The 17,313-nt window shown below is 44.2% G+C and overlaps 1 protein-coding gene across 1 annotated transcript in view; it reads left to right on the forward strand.

The window, feature by feature from the left end:
• The first annotated feature begins 9,717 nt into the window (after positions 1–9,717).
• PHEX (phosphate regulating endopeptidase X-linked) overlaps positions 9,718–17,313 on the forward strand; it is a 231,379-nt gene continuing 223,783 nt past the window's right edge. The window contains exons 1-2 of the mRNA XM_005593167.5: positions 9,718–9,908; positions 15,266–15,334. Of these exons, the coding sequence (XP_005593224.1) occupies positions 9,791–9,908; positions 15,266–15,334 (187 nt within the window). The 5' untranslated portion in view covers positions 9,718–9,790. The remainder of the gene's footprint in view (positions 9,909–15,265; positions 15,335–17,313) is intronic.

The raw sequence follows: 17,313 nt of genomic DNA on the forward strand, positions 1-17,313 counted from the left end.
GACTCAGGACTGCAATTCAGTTGGTTCGTACCAGTGTGGCTGCTGCTGTTGTGAAATAGTGAAGTATCTCCTTACTAGCTATGGATGGCTGCTCCTCTGGGCCCCCTGCAGCCTCATCCATTCCACCCTGTCTCCTAGAACTCTCCAGATCCAGCAACTAAGATAGTACCTGGCACAGTAGGTGCCACTGAAATGGGTCCCAGTCCCCTGGTCAGTGCCATGCCATGGTGGTTGTTAAATATTTTGAATAGCATCACCGTTTTCACTACATAAGTTTGATGTTTAGTTCTGTTGGTTCTTCAATCCACTTTACCATATTGCAGAGAGATTTAATGGTTGCCCTATACTAGTGGTTCTCAAAATGTTGTCCCCAGACTAGCAGCATCAGCATCACCGTGGTTAGAAATTCAAATTTCAGTCCGGGTGCAGTGGCTCACGCCTGTAATCCCAGCACTTTGGGAGGCCAAGGCAGGTGGATCACCTGAGGTCAGGAGTTCAAGACCAACCTGGCCAACATGGTGAAACCCCATCTCTACTAAAAATACAAAAATTACCCGGGCGTGATGGTGGGCGCCTGTAATCACAGCTACTCAGGAGGCTGAGGCAGGAGAATCGCTTGAACCCAGGAGGCGGAGGTTGCAGTGAGCCATGATTGCGGCATTGCACTCCAGCCTGGGTGACAGAGTGAGACTCCGTCTCAAAAAAAAAGAAAAGAAAAAGAAAAAGAAATTTAAATTTCAGCCCATCTCAGACCTACAGAATCAGAAACTCTAGGGATGGAGCCTAGCAATCTGTTTTTTGATTTAATTTAGTTTAATTTAATTTGGAGACAGGGTCTCACTGTGTCACCCAGGCTAGAGTACAGTGGCACAATCAAGGCTCACTGCAGCCTTGACCTCCCAGGCTCAGGCATTCCTCCCACCTCAGCCTCCTGAGTAGCTGGGAATACAGGAGCTCACCACCACACCCAGCTAGTTTTTGTATTTTTTGTAGACGGGGCTTCATCATGTTGCCCAGGCTAGTCTCAAACTCTTGGTCTCAAGCCATCTACCTGCCTCGGCCTCCCAAAGTGCTAGGATTACAGGTGCAAGCCACCATGCCTGGCCACAGTTTGTGTTTTAACCAGCCCTCCAGGAGATTCTGGTGCCCACTCAAATTTGAGACCCACTTCTCTAATCCCCTTGTCCTCATAAACATCTAGGTAAGCCATCCTTGAACAACAGGGTGTTATTAATCAAGGGCATACAAACTTCTATAGGTTAATAGTCTAACCAACGAGTAGGGTGAGTGTGACCAGTTTAAGGATACAGCAAGTAAACACTAGTTGGATGAATAGTTATTACATTTTAAAATCGTTATGCAGTGGAGTGCTTTGGAAAAGGTATTAATATTATGGGTTTGGGAGCTGTATCAATCATGTTTTTTTATTTTCTATATTTTATGATGTGTTGACATCTTGGCGCCTTGCAGACCCAGGGAAGGTCTGTCCCTCCCAGGGTTAGCTAATTCCTAGAGATAGTAACTGACTTGCCTGTGAGCATGCCTTTGATATGCAAATCAACCAATCCATGTTCATATACCCCCCACTTCCTTTTACCAGACTCCTGCAGTGAAGGACCCTATACCCCTACCTCTCCACCCCACATCATCCCAGGGCTAGTTACCAGAGCACTGGAGACCACTCTAGAGACCAGAGCCTGCTGAAATTATTCATGCTATCCACCCAATCGTAAACCTGCTCAGCTCCTTACCCTGCCTTGCCCATTCCTTTCCTTGAAAACCACAATAAAGTGCCTGTGGTTTCCCTTTGCTCCTGCTGCTCCCTGATGGTCCCACATATGGCCCTGTGTGGCAAGCCATTGAAATGGGAGAGTTCCCTGATTCCCCTTGCAGGATATGAGACAGGGGTGTGACTTGCCTGTTTGGTTACCCCCGCATTTCAGACCCCTTATGGGAGGGGGAGCATGCAGATGGGCAGGTGCAGGAACCAGGGTGAGCGCTTTTGGGCTCTGGCCCCACGGCAGCATCTATGGGTGGGTGTTTGTGACTCCCGAAGCCCAAGTGGGCATGTGTTACAGTGTGTTCCTTTAGCTTTGCCATCTGCAGATGGCTTGTGTGTTAATCAGCTCAGTGGACCCTCTGCCTTATCACAAGGGCAGGGGGCGAGTGTGACAGCCTTCTGTATCCCAAGCTCTTGCCCAGTGTCCCAAAAGAATCGGATCACACGTGGGCTTGAAGGTTGAGTGCAGAGTTTTACTGAGTGATGGAGGTGGCTCTCAGTGAGATGGATGGGGAGCCAGAAGGGGGGATGGAGTAGGAAGGTGGTCTCACTCTCTTCTCTGACTGCCCCTGGCCGAACGCCCCTGGGCATCCAGATGTCCCTCCTCTTCTCTCTCTGCTGCCTCGTTCTGCCGTCACTGGTCTGCTGGTCTGCTTGCCTCCTCCTCTCTTTGCTTGGGGTTCTTCTGGAGCTTGGGGTTCAGGGTTTATATGGGGCCAGGGTAGGGGATATTGTGGACCAAAAGGCACCTTTTTGGGCGTGAAAATAGAAATGCCTGTCCTCCTTGGGGCCTCTGGTCTTCATGCTTGAGGGTGGGGCCTTTATCAGGGAACTGCCCTCTTGTACCTAGTATTTCCCTGTCTCCTGTCTGTATCAGCGTGCCTCGAAACTGTGAGTAATAAACCCTTTTCAAGGGCTGTCTCCACGTTTGTTATCTTAACCATACCAGATTAAAACAAAGTCCAAGTACATTTCAACACAGGAGCCACATAGATTTGAGTTCCAACTGGGCTCTATCATTTACCCATCATGTGACCTTTGGAATATAACTTATCCACAGCTGGCTCCAGTGTCCTTATCTGCAAAAGATTCCTATATTGTAGGACTGCTCTAAGGACTGATGATAATACACATAAAGTGAGCAGGCACTGAGGAAATAGTAGCTGTGTGGAAAGGAGGTGAGAAAAATCAATGGATAAAATCCCCCTTAAGGCTCAGAAATGAGCAAGTATAACACATGGATAGATAGCCTCTCCGATGTATATATCCTTCCTCATGTTCAATTACTAGCAGCAACACATCAGGAGATAGTTCGTGTATTGCTATTTTTGTTCCTCAACTGAAAAATGTCCCCCCACTGCCATATTAAATGATGGCTGCTGTTCCTGTTAAGGAAATAAAACCTGATAATTACTCTTTTAAACAAGAGAATTAAAGGAAGCATAGTTTATCACTCTGCCTCTGCTCAAGTGTCACTTTGAGATGCTACACCCACCTTCACTAATTAGCTGATAAGCAAACTTATCAAGAACCACAGCAGAGAGACAAGAGGTTGGAATTTGAAACCATTCTGGCCTTAAGACAAATTCTGGCCCTGTGACCTTTGGCAAATCACTTAATAGCTTCAAACTTCAGTTTCCTTATCTGTAAAAGGAGATAAGGACACCTACCTAAGGAAGATGTTTAAAAAGATCAGATACAATGTAAGTAATGTATCTCATTAGTGAAAGGCCTGGGATTTGAACTCCTCTAGTCTGAAGGACCTGCCAGTAAGTAACAGAGCCCACCACAATCCCCAGACCTGAGCTTTCACTATTTATTTTCATAGCTCTTCTCTCCCTCTCCTCCCTTCCCTCTTCCCTCCTCCCTCCTCCTTCCAATGGATGGATGAAAACATTTTTCAGAATTTGAATCATTTCCTTCTTTCTCACTAAAATTATGGCCCACATGGGATTTTACTGCTTGAAACAGAGGACCCTGCACATCCAAATAATGACCAGATGCACTCATGTCTAGCATAAAGACGGCTTCAGCTGTCATCCCGGCCCATTAGCAGCTTGGGCCGTTGTTACTGGATTCCGTTACCTCGGGATAAATCATTGTACCTGTGAGTCCTGCAGGGACAGTGGTAAATGCCCAGGCAAGTCCCCTCTTGGGGTGGGGCTCGGCGCATCTGGAAGCCTTCCTGTTGTCCTGCAAGCTGCCCATTCTCGCAAACATTCTGGAAGTCTTCCCAACGAATCTACCGCTCAGGGATTTCTGCTTCTCTGGGCACTGACTGCCCTTATGGTCAGGCCTGCATGCTTTAGGGTTATGTGGCCAAGTTGGGTTTCCTATACAGTATTTTCATCCCTGTTGACCAGTCCAGAACCTCCGGCATGAGTTATTGGTCTTGCTTCACAAGGGTTTGCACAGGGCTAGGCACCTGAGAAATGCTCAAAAAACTTCTGTTGATTCATCGATTGATCCACTGAATGTCCAAGATAGTCCTGAATGTTCTTAATTGAAATAGGTGGGTGTACAGCAGACTACTAACAGACTTACCTTGCATAATGACTTTTCAATTAACTAATTTTCACAGCTCTAGAATTGTTGTAAAAAGTTTTAGAATAACGTCCCTCCCCTTTTATTTCCCAGAATAATGACTTCTCACTCCCAAACACACTAAATTGTATGCTAAATCATAATATTGAAATCATAGTTTCAATATTACAGTTTCAGGCAAAGACACATTCACCAGTTTCCCTGACACAGCAGTTTCTATTCAAAGACTCTCGAATGGAACAATTTTGAGTTACAGGTCAAGTGTGGATAAACATTTTCTTTTATGTGCCATGTAGATGGCGTGAAGATGTAGCTTTTGTTTTGTTTTGTTTTGTTTTTTTGTTTTTGAGACAGAGTCTTACTCTGTCACCAGGCTGGGGTGCAGTGGCGTGATCTCGGCTCACTGCAACTTCTGTCTCCCAAGTTCAAGCGATTCTCCTGCCTCAGCCTCCCAAGTAGCTGGGACTACAGGCACGCACCACCACACCCGGCTGTTTGTATTTTTACTCGAGATGGGGTTTCACCATGGTCATGATCTCCTGACCTCATGATCCGCCCACCGTGGCCTCCCAAAGTGCTGGGATTACAGGCGTGAGCCACCGCTCCCGGCTAGAGGTAGCATCTTTTACTACTCTTTAGTGCAGAGGTTGGTAAACTTTTCCTGTCAAGAGCCAGAGAGTGAATATTCTAAGCTTTGAAGGCCAAAATGTCTCTGTTGCAAAACTACTTAACTTTGCTCTTGCAGCATGAAAGCAATTATGCACAATCTACAAATAGGTGTGACCTTGTTCCAGTAAAAACTTTGTTTACAGGCCGGGCATGATGTTTCACGCCTGTAATCCCAGCACTTGGGAGGCCAAGGCGGGTGGGTCACCTGAACCCAGGAGTTCGAGACCAGCTTGGGGAACATGGCAAAACCCCATCTTTACTAAAAATACAAGGATTAGGTGGGCGTGGTGGCGCACCGCCTGTAGTCCCAGCTATTCGAGAGGATGAGGAAGGAGAATCGCTTGAACACGGGAGGTGGAGGTTGCAGTGGGCCAAGATTGCGCCAGTGGACCCCAGCCTGGGCAACAAAGTGAGGCCCTGTCTCAAAAAAAAAAAAAAAAAAGTTGAAAAATAAAATGCTTTATTTACAAAAACAGGCAGTGGGCCAAATTTGGTCCATGTACTCTTGTTTGCAGACCCCCGCTTTAGTCCTGTGAGCACCTATTATTTCCCTGTGCTTTGAACTTCTTTATTTTGCCCTAAAGGGTTTTTTTTTTCTTTTCTTTTCTTTTTTTCTGTGCTACTTTAAGTGTGGTTTATTTTGAGGGCAAGATTATCATCATCTCCTAAAAGGTTGAAAAATTAATGCAGAAAATGGCACAGAATGAACAATGTACCTTATAATGAGTGATTCTCCCACATCCTTTCCTCTGGCAATCCCGCCACTCTCAAGTTTTCCTTTATTCCTTTCGTGAATAAAAGAAAGCTTCATTACATTACATTACACAAACTATGTTTATTTTCAATATTTCAACAGTTCTATATTACTTTTATAGACTTGTTTTCATTGTTCAAGTAATACATTTTAAAATTACTTATTTTAATTTTTAATGTTTGTGGGTACATATCAAGTGTATATATTTGTGGGTACATGAGATGTTTCAATACAGGCATGCAATATGAAACAATCACATCATGGTGAATGTGGTATCCATCCCCTCAAGCATTTATCCTTTGTGTTACGAACAATCCAGTGGCAGTCTTTCAGTTATTTTAAAATGTACAATTAAGTTCAATGAATACATTTTTCTGTCTGTGTTTGCGTATCTTAGTTTGGGATAGAACACATCATAATTTTCCTATTACAATTAATGAAAGTAATTTTTTGGTTTAATGGCATTTCACTCAGCAGTTGACCGTTCAGGAATGAATTCCTGTTGGTAAGTGATGGGTAGGTCTAACTTCAGGGGAATCCCCAAATTCCCCTCACCTCTGGGGGAATTGCAAGTTCAAGGCAGGTGAAGGCTACTTCAGCTAGGAACTCACGGCCACTATTCAATGTGAGTGGGGACGCTGAAAGTTGTGAAGAGATTGGGAGGAGGAAGGAAAGAGGAAAGAAGTGAGTCCTGGTGTCGTGCTTGGGTGACTGTCCTCTCGCTGTGCACAGGAAGCTTTGTCAAGCTGCAGACATGCCATGTATGGCAAAGATCCCATCTCCCATCTATCCATTTGTGATTTTCCCATGCCACCTGAGGCCATTCCTTGGTTTCAGTGTCCTTATTTGTAAAACAGAGTTAAAATACCTTTGCTATCAAGTATGTAGATTTACCATGAGGTTAAAGCAAATGTTCTATGCCTATATGAAGTATCATTGTCAGCTGAGCATTTAGAAGGAATAATTAGGGCTTAGCATGTGAGGTTCCTGAAGCTGAAGCTGGTTGTTTGTTGTTTGTTGTTGTTGTTGTTTTGAGACGGAGTCTTGCTCCGTTGCCCAGGCTGGAGTGCAGTAGTGCGATCTCAGCTCACTGCAACCTCTGCCTCCTGGGTTCCAGCTAGTCTCCTGCCTCAGCCTCCCAAGTAGCTGGGATTACAGGCATCTGCGACCTCGCCCGGCTAATTTTTAAACTTTTAGTAGAGTCGGGGTTTCACCATGTTGGCCAGGCTGATCTCGAACTCCTGACCTCAGGTGATCCACCCACCTTGGCCTTTTGGTTTTTTTTGAGACACAGTTTCATTCTGTCACCCAGGCTGGAGTGCAGTGGCGCCATCTCAGATCACTGCAACCTCCACTTCCCGGGTCCAAGCGATTTTTGTGCCTCAGTCTCCTGAGTAGCTGGGATTACAGTCACGCACCACCACACCTGGCCATTTTTTTGTATTTTTAGTAGAGATGGGGTTTCACCACATTGGCCAGGCTGATCTCGAACTCCTGACTTAGAGTGATCTGCCCACCTTAGCCTCCCAAAGTGTTGGGATTACAGGTGTGAGCCACCACTTCTGGCCCTGAAGCTGGTTTTTTGTTTTGTTTTGTTGTTGTTGTTGTTGTTGTTGTTGTTGTTTTCGAGACAGAGTCTTGCTCTGCTACCCAGACGGGAGTTCAGTGGCATGATCTCAGCTCACTGCAACCCGCCTCCTGGGTTCAAGCAATTCTCCTGCCTCAGCCTCCTCAGTAGCTGGGATTACAGGCGCCTGCCACCACACCCAGCTATTTTTTGTATTTTTAGTAGAGACGGGGTTTCACCATGTTGGCCAGGCTGGTCTCGAACTCCTGACCGTGTGATCCACCCGTCTTGGCCTCCCAAAGTACTGGGATTACAGGCGTGAGCCACCGTGCCCGGCTGAAGCTGGTTTTTAAGAGTTAGTGGCTAGGGCTAACTTGGATGATTTGTATTGCTCTTATTTCTCCCTTTCACTGTGAAGGGTCAGGAAATGTCGATGCTGGAGCTGCAACATTGAACATGGTTCCTGACCTTGTGGAGTTCATGGTCTAAGATGTATTCTAGAGTCAAGTCCAAAAACTCTTGGGAGAATCTCATACTAGGGGCCAAAGGCCTGCTAAGATGTGTTATGGAATAACAGCAACAAAGTAACATCAACAACCAATGAGCACAGGATAACTACAACACACCATGATGTCATAACTTGGACAAAGACATGATCCCCTGACTTTGGTGCAACATGAAATGAGCAGAAAGTAAGGTATGTTATGGAATAAGCCCCAAAACTTGAGAGAATTCCATGCTAAGGGCTTAAGCCCTGACCAAGACAAGCCAGACAGGATCACGAATGTGTGGCCATGTTATACTGAGCTCATCAGCACCTGCTGAGCTCCTGTGTCACCTCTAAAGCCATGTGCACAAGTTTTGCATTGAGATAATTGCTCTACCGGTTTCTAGGTATAGTTGAATTCTCTACCCCCACTCCCACTGCCCTATGACCTCCAGCAAAACAAAAGCAGGTAGGTAGTAATTGTGTTGTGAATTAATGATATCTATATCTTTAGATGATAAAATCTATATCATTTCAATGGTAGCATTGGAATATCAGTTGCCCTTCCCCATGAAGAAAGCACATTGTTATTGTTTAAATCATTATCATAATAAAAAAATCAAAGACCCAGTCATTCATCAGTCTTTCCAGTGAAGTCAACTGCCTTTGTTTTTTGTTTGTTTATTTTTGAGACAGGGTCTCTGTCACCCAGGCTGGAGTGCAGTGATGAGATCTGGCTCACTGCAACCTCCACCATCCAGGCTCAAGCGATTCTCCCACCTCTGCCTCCTGAGTAGCTGGGACTACAGGTGCTCACCAACATGCCCGGCTAATTTTTGTGTTTTTAGTACAAACAAGGTTTGGCCTCGTTGGCCAGGCTGGTCTCGAACTCCTGGCCTCAAGCAATCCCCCTGCCTTAGCCTCCCAAAGTGCTGAGATTACAGCCGTGGGCCACCACGCCCGGCCTGAAACCAATTGCCTTTGAATTCATCCTGGGGAATCTGCTGAAGTGGACACTTTATGTAAACACAAAAACATCCTAATGAATGGCTGCCTCAGTAGGAGTGGCAGACAAAACACATGGTGCACTTTTCATCAAAAACATGCAAGGAAAAAATTTTTCATCATATCTTTTGTAGTTGCTAATAAACTTAATTCACGCACTTGTGTTTTTTTGCGGGTTTTTTTTTTTTTTTTTTTTTTTTGTACAATTCTTAGTACCACAAAGAGGAAGTGCTTTTTCTCCTTCCTTTAAGAAAAAGTTCCAGTTCAAACCATCAGCCTCTGTAGGTTGTCTTAATTGCTACTTTGCACTGCACTGGACTATGACTGATTTTTGGCACATGCTATCATACACAAAGTTCCTAAAATAAAATGCTCCAGGATATCCTAGGAACTCTTAGAAGGCTTTAAAAAGGGACTCACACACTGAAAGAATATCTTTGATGAAGACAATTCAGGCAAGCAGAATGATTCTTGCAACAGAATTACATGATTAATTGAGAACCTGAAGTGGGTCCGGTGAATCCTGGCCACCTAACTTATCATGATTTGGGGGAGTTTCACGAGAATCCAGTTTTGATAAAACAATTGTTTTTTCCTCCCCAAGTGACTATACATTTAAATAGCTAAAACATCTGTTCAGCAACATAGTAAAACATGTATACTCGGAACGCTTGAGAGAAAAGCCTGCCAAACAATCGGTTGAGAGAGAGTTTGCTGAGGGAGAGCACCAAGATAAAGCAACGTTGTTTGTTTTGTCTAGTCAGGGGGAAAGCCAAGGCAACCAATATTTTGGTTTTTATAATTTTCATTTGTGAAGAATTATTTGAGAAAGGGTGGCGAGGGGAGATTTCCTGACGGGAGTTTTTTAAGCTGTCCATTAGTAGAAGAGCAAGAGAGCCTTGGATGTCAACGCCTCACTCTTGAGACCAGCCACCAAACCACGAAAAGTGACTTTCCTCTCGTGTGCTCTCTACGGCCCTTCTGATGGAAGCAGAAACAGGGAGCAGCGTGGAGACTGGAAAGAAGGCCAACAGAGGCACTCGAATTGCCCTGGTTGTGTTTGTCGGTGGCACCCTAGTTCTGGGCACGATCTTGTTTCTAGGTAAGTGGAGTGCAGGAGGCCGGGGGAACTGGGTGTGTGTCGAGAAGTTTCCTTGTGCTTTATTGTAGCAAAACTTGTCATAACACAGGTATAGGGCTGTTTGCCTGCGTTCGTAGGTGGTGCATCTTTAGTTTCTATCAAATATGCAAATGATAAAGAAGCCTTTTTTAAGGAGCCTAAATAAATAAATACACCCAAGTACCAAATGTATAGTCCAGAAGGCAAAGTGGGTGTAAGTGGCTTCGAGTAGCTGGCTGATTCTGTTGCATTGGGCGGAAAAATTTTTATGTGGTACATTTAGCAAAATAAGTGTTTATGAATTCATAGTCACATAGTTTCATTTATATTTTGAGGAAAGACTTTACATTGTGATGAAAATCATGCTGGAGTGTCTTTCCATTTGACTTTTATTAATGTTTGCTTGAACGAATCATGAAATTTAATTCACAAAACACAAATCAGTCCTTTAAAGTGTACTTTTAATGATATTCTTCAATTCCTTTCTTATCCAGTGACTCTGCTATGCAATTTGCTTTACAAATTAATATGAAGGAAAACAGAGGTTTTTCCCCCAGGATTTGAAAGATATTGTGATTCAGTTATTTTAATGACTCTTGGTGAGAATGATGTACCCAGAGAGTATATAGGATGATAGAAGTGTATTCCTATGAAAAAGAATCAAATATCTTGGAAAGGAGTGAAGGATTTTCTAAAATTCTAGGCTTGCTGAACCCTTGACTATTACCATTTTAATTTTTCTCATACAACCCGTAATACTTCATTAGCTTGAACGTTATGTAGGAATGAGGAGATTCTAGGTGCAGTTTGAAATGTAGCAAACCTGGAAACCTTCCTTGGCATATACAGGATGCAGGAGGCCATGTTTATTTTGGCAGGGGTAAACCAGTAATTAAAAGAGGTAGGGTTGTGTGGTTGAAAACTCTGCTAAAATGAGCAAACCATCTTTCCCTGTTTTCTGTGGCTGAAGATTTAGGAAATTAGATGGGTTTATTGCTTTCTGGTAAAGCTAAATCTCCTACTCCTGCAACTGAATCTGTGGCTCTTGAAAACTCTTGTGAGATTTCTCAGTACTTCGGGTTCAGATAAGTGTCCTCTGCTGAAATTCAAAATGAGAGGGAAAATTCTATGGGCCATGCCAAAAGACTACATGCTATGTGGAACGTGACTGCAAGGTTAGGTTTTGCAAATGCTCCCAAACTTAAAAATCCAAATAATTATTGTTTATGTAAAAATACGTACTCTTTTTAACGATATTACCACTGCATGAAACTTTTACAAAGCTCTACTTTTATGATTACATCCTGAGGCCGTGGCATATCCATTGAAAGATTCTCCATGGCAGCAAATCTTTGTTCTTTCAGAGAAAATTATTCTTAGGAAACAGTGTCGATGTTCTTAGAGCAAAGTAAAATTCATCAAGCCAGACACTAGTATTACGGATAAGGAGGCCTGCATAACATATGAAAGAGAACTTTCCTGCGTGCCCAGTAACCTGGCTCTCACCTTGACTTTCTAAGAGGAGCTCAAATGATGTTAGAGAATAAGGGCAAACTAAGGCTGTGGCCTCTACAACTTTGCTTCTCAAAATGGGGTCTGTGGACCAGCAGCATCAGCATCACTGGAGAGCTTGAGCTCCACCCCAGACCCGCTGATCCACAATCTGCATTTTCACAAGACCCCCAGGGGATTGTTCGCAAATACAGGTTTGAGAAGCATTGCTTCAGGTGACCACATCTATTTGGATGTATACATTCAGGGATACTTCTTTTTGTTAAATATTTCTGCACTATTTTAGAATCACCCCCTTACCCCCTCTCCCCATCCCTCTCCTCAACTCTGCCACCCACCTCCACTCTGCACCCAGGCAAAGCGCTTGTCTGACAAGCTCCAGGGACCTGTCCGGCAATGCTCTTCATGACAATATTCTAGTTAGGGTCGTCTTCTCTTCAGGGGGCTTCCTGGTTGACTTTGTGGTATATTTCTCTGCCTGTCCACATTCACTTACATGCCTGCAATTTCTAGCATCCCTTCTTACCTCGTCTTTGTATCTGAGGCTCCGGGATAATCTTTTCTCGAAACCTTAGTGCTTCTATAGTAAGAGTTATTGCCAGTGGCCTTGCGGTGGCTTCAGAGAAGCTACAGGGCACCGGAATGGAAAACATATATGCCTGTAACCAGTTTATTTATTTCCAAGTGTCCTTTCTTCTTCTCTTTCCCTCTCTTTCCTCCCCACAATCTGTTTCTCAGATGCACTGGCCCGCAAACTTTTTCTGTCAAGGGTCAGATAGTAAATATGTTCGACTCTGTGGGCCATACGGCCTCTTGCAACTATTCAATTCTGTTGTTGTTGCACAAAAGCAGCCACGGACAATATGTACGGAAATGGGCATGGCTGTGTGCCAAGGAAATCTGATTTCTAGACACTGAAATTGGAATTTTATATACTTTTCATATGTCATGAAATATTATTTTTCTTTTTATTTTTCCCAACCATGAAAAAAATGTAAAAGCCATTCATAGCTCATGGGCTGTACAGAAACAGGCAGTGGAGTGGGCCTACGGGCCATAGTGTGCTGACCCCTGCTTTCTGGCCATTCTTATGCTCTTGATCTGTGGATGACTCCACTGCATCCTGAGGACATTTCCTCTGGTTACAGAGAAATCTACAATGAGAAACCAAACTGCTATTTACAGGTATTTTTCAAAGCTCCTAACCATTCAAAAGTAACATCTTAATTTTTATATTAAAAATATTTTCTTTATTGTCTCTATTTCATTCACTTACACCTTCACATTATCTGGGCTTGTTGATCCTCATTTATTTGGAGGATTTTAAAATAACCCCATCCATGGAGATAATGCTCTTCCTTGAGGGGTTGGGTCTGTCAGTGTCCCAATTAATTATATACACACACACAGACACACACACACACACACACAAACACACACACACACATATATATATTTTGAAACTGAGTCTCACTCTGTCACCCAGGCTGGAGTGCAGTGGTGCGATCTTGGCTCACTACAACCTCTACCTCCTGAGTTCAAGAAATTCTCCTGCCTCAGCCTCCTGAGTAGCTGGGATTACAGGCACGCACCACCATGCCCAGCTAATTTTTGTATTTTTGGTAGAGATGGGGTTTCACCATGTTGGCCAGGCTGGTCTCAAACTCCTGACCTCAGGTGATCCGCCCACCTCGGTCACCCAAAGTGCTGGGATTACAGGCCTGAGCCACCGTGCCCGGCCTAATTAGTTATATTTAAAACCTTCCTTCTACTCATCGTTAGATAAAGATACCTGATTTTACTTCTTCAAGGTTTTGGGTCAAGAATTATTTCTCATGAAAGGAATAAATCTTTAATGATTTTATTAGCTCTTTTGTTTTTTAAAATAAGGCTAAGATCAAGAAGATATTGTCCAGAATTATAAAAATATTATTATTATTTACAATAAAGCTTATTTTTGCATTATAAAAAAAGAACACATGCTCACTAAAGAAAATTAGATGAACATATAAAAATTGACTGTTGGGGAAAATTCCCCCTGAGGTTCTACCACCCAGGCATAGTGGAATATTGCACACTAATCTTTATGCTGCCCATATATATATTTTTACCTTTTTTTTTGCTTTATACAGAAATCAAAACATATCTTTTTGCTAAGAAACTTATTTTCTTAAAAATAGGACTGAGATGGACTGGGCACAGTGGCTCACGCCTGTAATCCCAGCACTTTGGGAGGCTGAGGTGGGCGGATCACGAGGTCAGGAGATCGAGACCATCCTGGCTAACATGGTGAAACCCCGTCTCTATTAAAAATACAAAAAATTAGCCGGGCCTGGTGGCAGGTGCCTGTAGTCCCAGCTACTTAGGTGGCTGAGGCAGGAGGATGGTGTGAACCTGGGAGCCGGAGCTTGCAGTGAGCTGAGATCGCGCCACTGCACTCCAGCCTGGGTGACAGAGAGAGACTCATCTCCAAAAAAAAAAAAAAAAAAAAAATAGGACTGAGATGTTTCCTAGGCAGTTTTCTTGAATCTATAATGTAACACAATGCAAAGAGGCTGCTTGGAGGATGGCAGCAGAGAAAAAAGCAAAGGAAAAGAAGGCTCCATTTACAAAAACTTGCCACACTGGCTAGTAATCTATAGGTCTTCCATCTCTAGCAGAAATATAGGCACAGCCGAGCTTTCTGATCCTTCCACAGAGGGCCTTGGTCCCCATTCACCTCCCACCATCCCTCTCCCCATGGCCACATCTCCAAATGATTCATTGTTTCTGCTCACAGAGCACAGCAAGAATGAATTCCCCAGAATTTCCTCAGCTACCACAAATATTTTTGAAATCTTAAACTCACATCTGCTAATGCCCAGGTGCTACCTGGGGTTGACAAATGGGCACCCTTCTGTACTTCTGCAGAAACCTATTTAGATAATGTTGCCAGCCAGATGGGGACATTAAGCCATTGGTGAAAAGCCATTTCAATTTCAGACTTTTTTTTTTTTTTTTTTTTTTTTGGAAGAGGGGAAAGGAGGAAATAGCTGGAAGCTTGTTCCACAGAATTGCAAATGTCTGGTAGCTAAGCTGGGCCTGGTGGGCGGAGGGTTTGTGGGGTTCAGGGCAGGCGGAAAATGACTGTTGCTACTAATAGGTGATTGAGATATGTTCAGCATATTCTTTACCCCTACTCCTTTTTTGGTCCATATCTGTATGGATGGTTTAGATAAGATCCAGAACTCTAAAAGCCATACATGCTAGCTTTCTATTTCCACTCTGATTGCCTCCAAATGACATAGTTTAAGTTTCAATTTTCCCATCTTGAACATGGGCATGGAGTTATAACCAATAGAGTGAAAGTATGAGACTTAAACCACTGATAATTGGAGGTTGAAACGACTTTAGAGAGTATCTCGCCCAGTGGTGCTCATATTTGAGCATTATCGGAATCACCTGGGGGGCTTGTTAAACTGCAGATGGCTGGGCCCCACCCCCAGGTTTTCTGAGTCAAGATCTGGAGTGACTTTCTAACAAGCTCCCAGGTGCAGCAGCAACAGCTGCTGCTGCTCTAGAGACCACACTCTTAGGAGCTCTGGTCTAGTTATACTTATCTTACATATGAGAGAACTGAGTTTCAAAGCAACCAAGAGTCTTACCAAGGTTATGTAGCTAGCAACTAGAGTCTGGTTTCGTGACATTGAACCAACTGGGTTTTGGAATACCGTGTCAACACTGAGAAGGATGAACTGATATCAAATGTGTTGCATATGTTTCCGAGGGTGGTTTACCGGATGGCGGTCTGCTACAAGTCAGTCATTTATTTTGGTCTGTTTTTTCAGTGAGTCAAGGTCTCTTAAGTCTCCAAGCTAAACAGGAGTACTGCCTGAAGCCAGAATGCATCGAAGCTGGTAAGTCACAGTTTTCCATCCTGTGTCAAGTTATAATTATGGTACCTTGGGAAGTGGAAGAGAAGACAGGTGGTATTTTTAGTATTCTGTTTGCTTGAGGTTTACCAAGTACGAAATGCAATTTTGAAGAAATTTTAAGTTTATTTTCAAGTTTTGGTGCGAAATAGTGGATCTTAGGTTTCCTGTTTTCTTTTTCCTTGCAAAAAACAGCTGTGGTGTTCTAAGCGTTGTTGCAAGGGAATCAGGAAAGGGGCTTGGAAGGCTGAATGGCCTCTCTTAAGACCCACAGGCAGAGAACATTGGTCTTCCTATGGCTCCGCTGGCTATAGATTCCTCTTTAGCTTAAGCAGTTGCATATTTTCTGGTCTGTGGGTCTGACTTGCCTGCCTCCAAGCAAGGCTCCTTTGTAAATAAATCCATGCTTCCATTGCCAGTGGGAATCCTTTTTTTCTTTTATTTTAAACTGAGACGGAGTCTTGCTCTGTCGCCCAGGCTAGCGCGACCTCAGCTCACTGCATCCTCCACTTCCTGGGCTCAAGTGATTCTCCTGCCTCAGCCTCCCTAGTAGCTGAGGTTACAGGTGCCCACCACCACGCCCGGCTAATTTTTGTATTTGTAGTAGAGGTGGAGTTTCACCATGTTGGCCATGCTGGTCTCGAACTCCTGACCTCAAGTGATCCACCCACCTTGGCCTCCCAAAGTGCTAGGATTACAGGTGAGAGCCACTGCGCCTGGCTGGGATCCTTTTTTGTGTCACACATTGCAAGTCAAACTTCTCTTGAGGTGACCAGGCTGTGTATCAGTGGGTATCCCAAGGTGAAGATGACACTTAAAGTTGCCGCAGTTTTGCCACAGTGTCTTATCCCATCGAACTCATGTCTGGAGTCGCCCCAAAAGCAGCGACAGGGAAGTTCCCATGAGGGAGTACCCCATCCCGAGATGGGGCCAGTTGGGATTCCAAAGAAAGAAGCACTCAATAAATGCCAGGGCAGCCGGTCAGTCCAAAGCATTTATTAGTGCAGCTTATGTTGAAAGTGCTGCAGTGTATCCTCAAGACAGTGAGAGAAAAGGGGTGTTCTACTTAGGGTATTAGGGTGTGAAGACTATATGACGGTTTAAGGAATTTGGCTCAGAGCCAGTACTGGTTTCTTTCAGTGTTTTGTGCATCAACCTCGATACCTTTATCAGTGCCTGGGAATGTCCAAGGGTCCAGTTTGGGCCTAAGCCTGCTGGGAAAAACCTGCAGCTGGAATTAGCCGGGCATGGTGGCTCATGCCTGTAATCTCAGCTACTTGGGAGGCTGAGGCATGAGAATTGTTTGAGCCCAGGAGGCGGAGGCTGCAGTGAGCTGAGATCGTACCATTGCACTTCAGCCTGGGTGACAGAGGGAACGTCTATCTCAAAGACAAAACAAAACAAAACAAAACAAGCCGGCTGCTGGCTGGGTCACAGAGTGATCAGGGTATTCTGTCATTTTTGGTTAGCACACCGAAAGCGGCGGGGCGGGAGGAGGAGGGATACCTGGGGGTCCCACACACAGCTATTAGATTTCCCTCCTAAGTCAGTGTTAGGGCCTAGATTTGAGGGAGCCGGATTCCAGCCCTCACCCTCATTCTTTAAGTGGGCAGGGACACTTTTTTCAAAAGGAAAGTCATCAAACAAGTTAAGCATGTGGCCCTTTCACTTTCCTCTTGGCCTTAAGAGGTTAATGAACAAATTCACCAAATATTTGTTGCACATCAGGTACTGAGTTAGGTTTTGGAAATAGAGCAGTGAACCAGGTATGGGAAGAAAGACAATACGGCAATTAATACAAGAAGAAAATTATGAAACTGGGCGTGGTGATACACGCCTTTAATTCCAGCCACTTGGGAGGCTGAGGCTTGAGCCCTGGAGTTGGAGGCCAGCCTGGGCAAATTAGTGAGACCCCGTCTCTAAAAGAAAGAAAGAAAGAAAGAGAAATATCAGTCAGTGGAACA

This window comes from Macaca fascicularis, chromosome X (genome assembly GCF_037993035.2).
Source record: "Macaca fascicularis isolate 582-1 chromosome X, T2T-MFA8v1.1".
In the NCBI taxonomy this organism is placed as follows: Eukaryota; Metazoa; Chordata; class Mammalia; order Primates; family Cercopithecidae; genus Macaca; species Macaca fascicularis.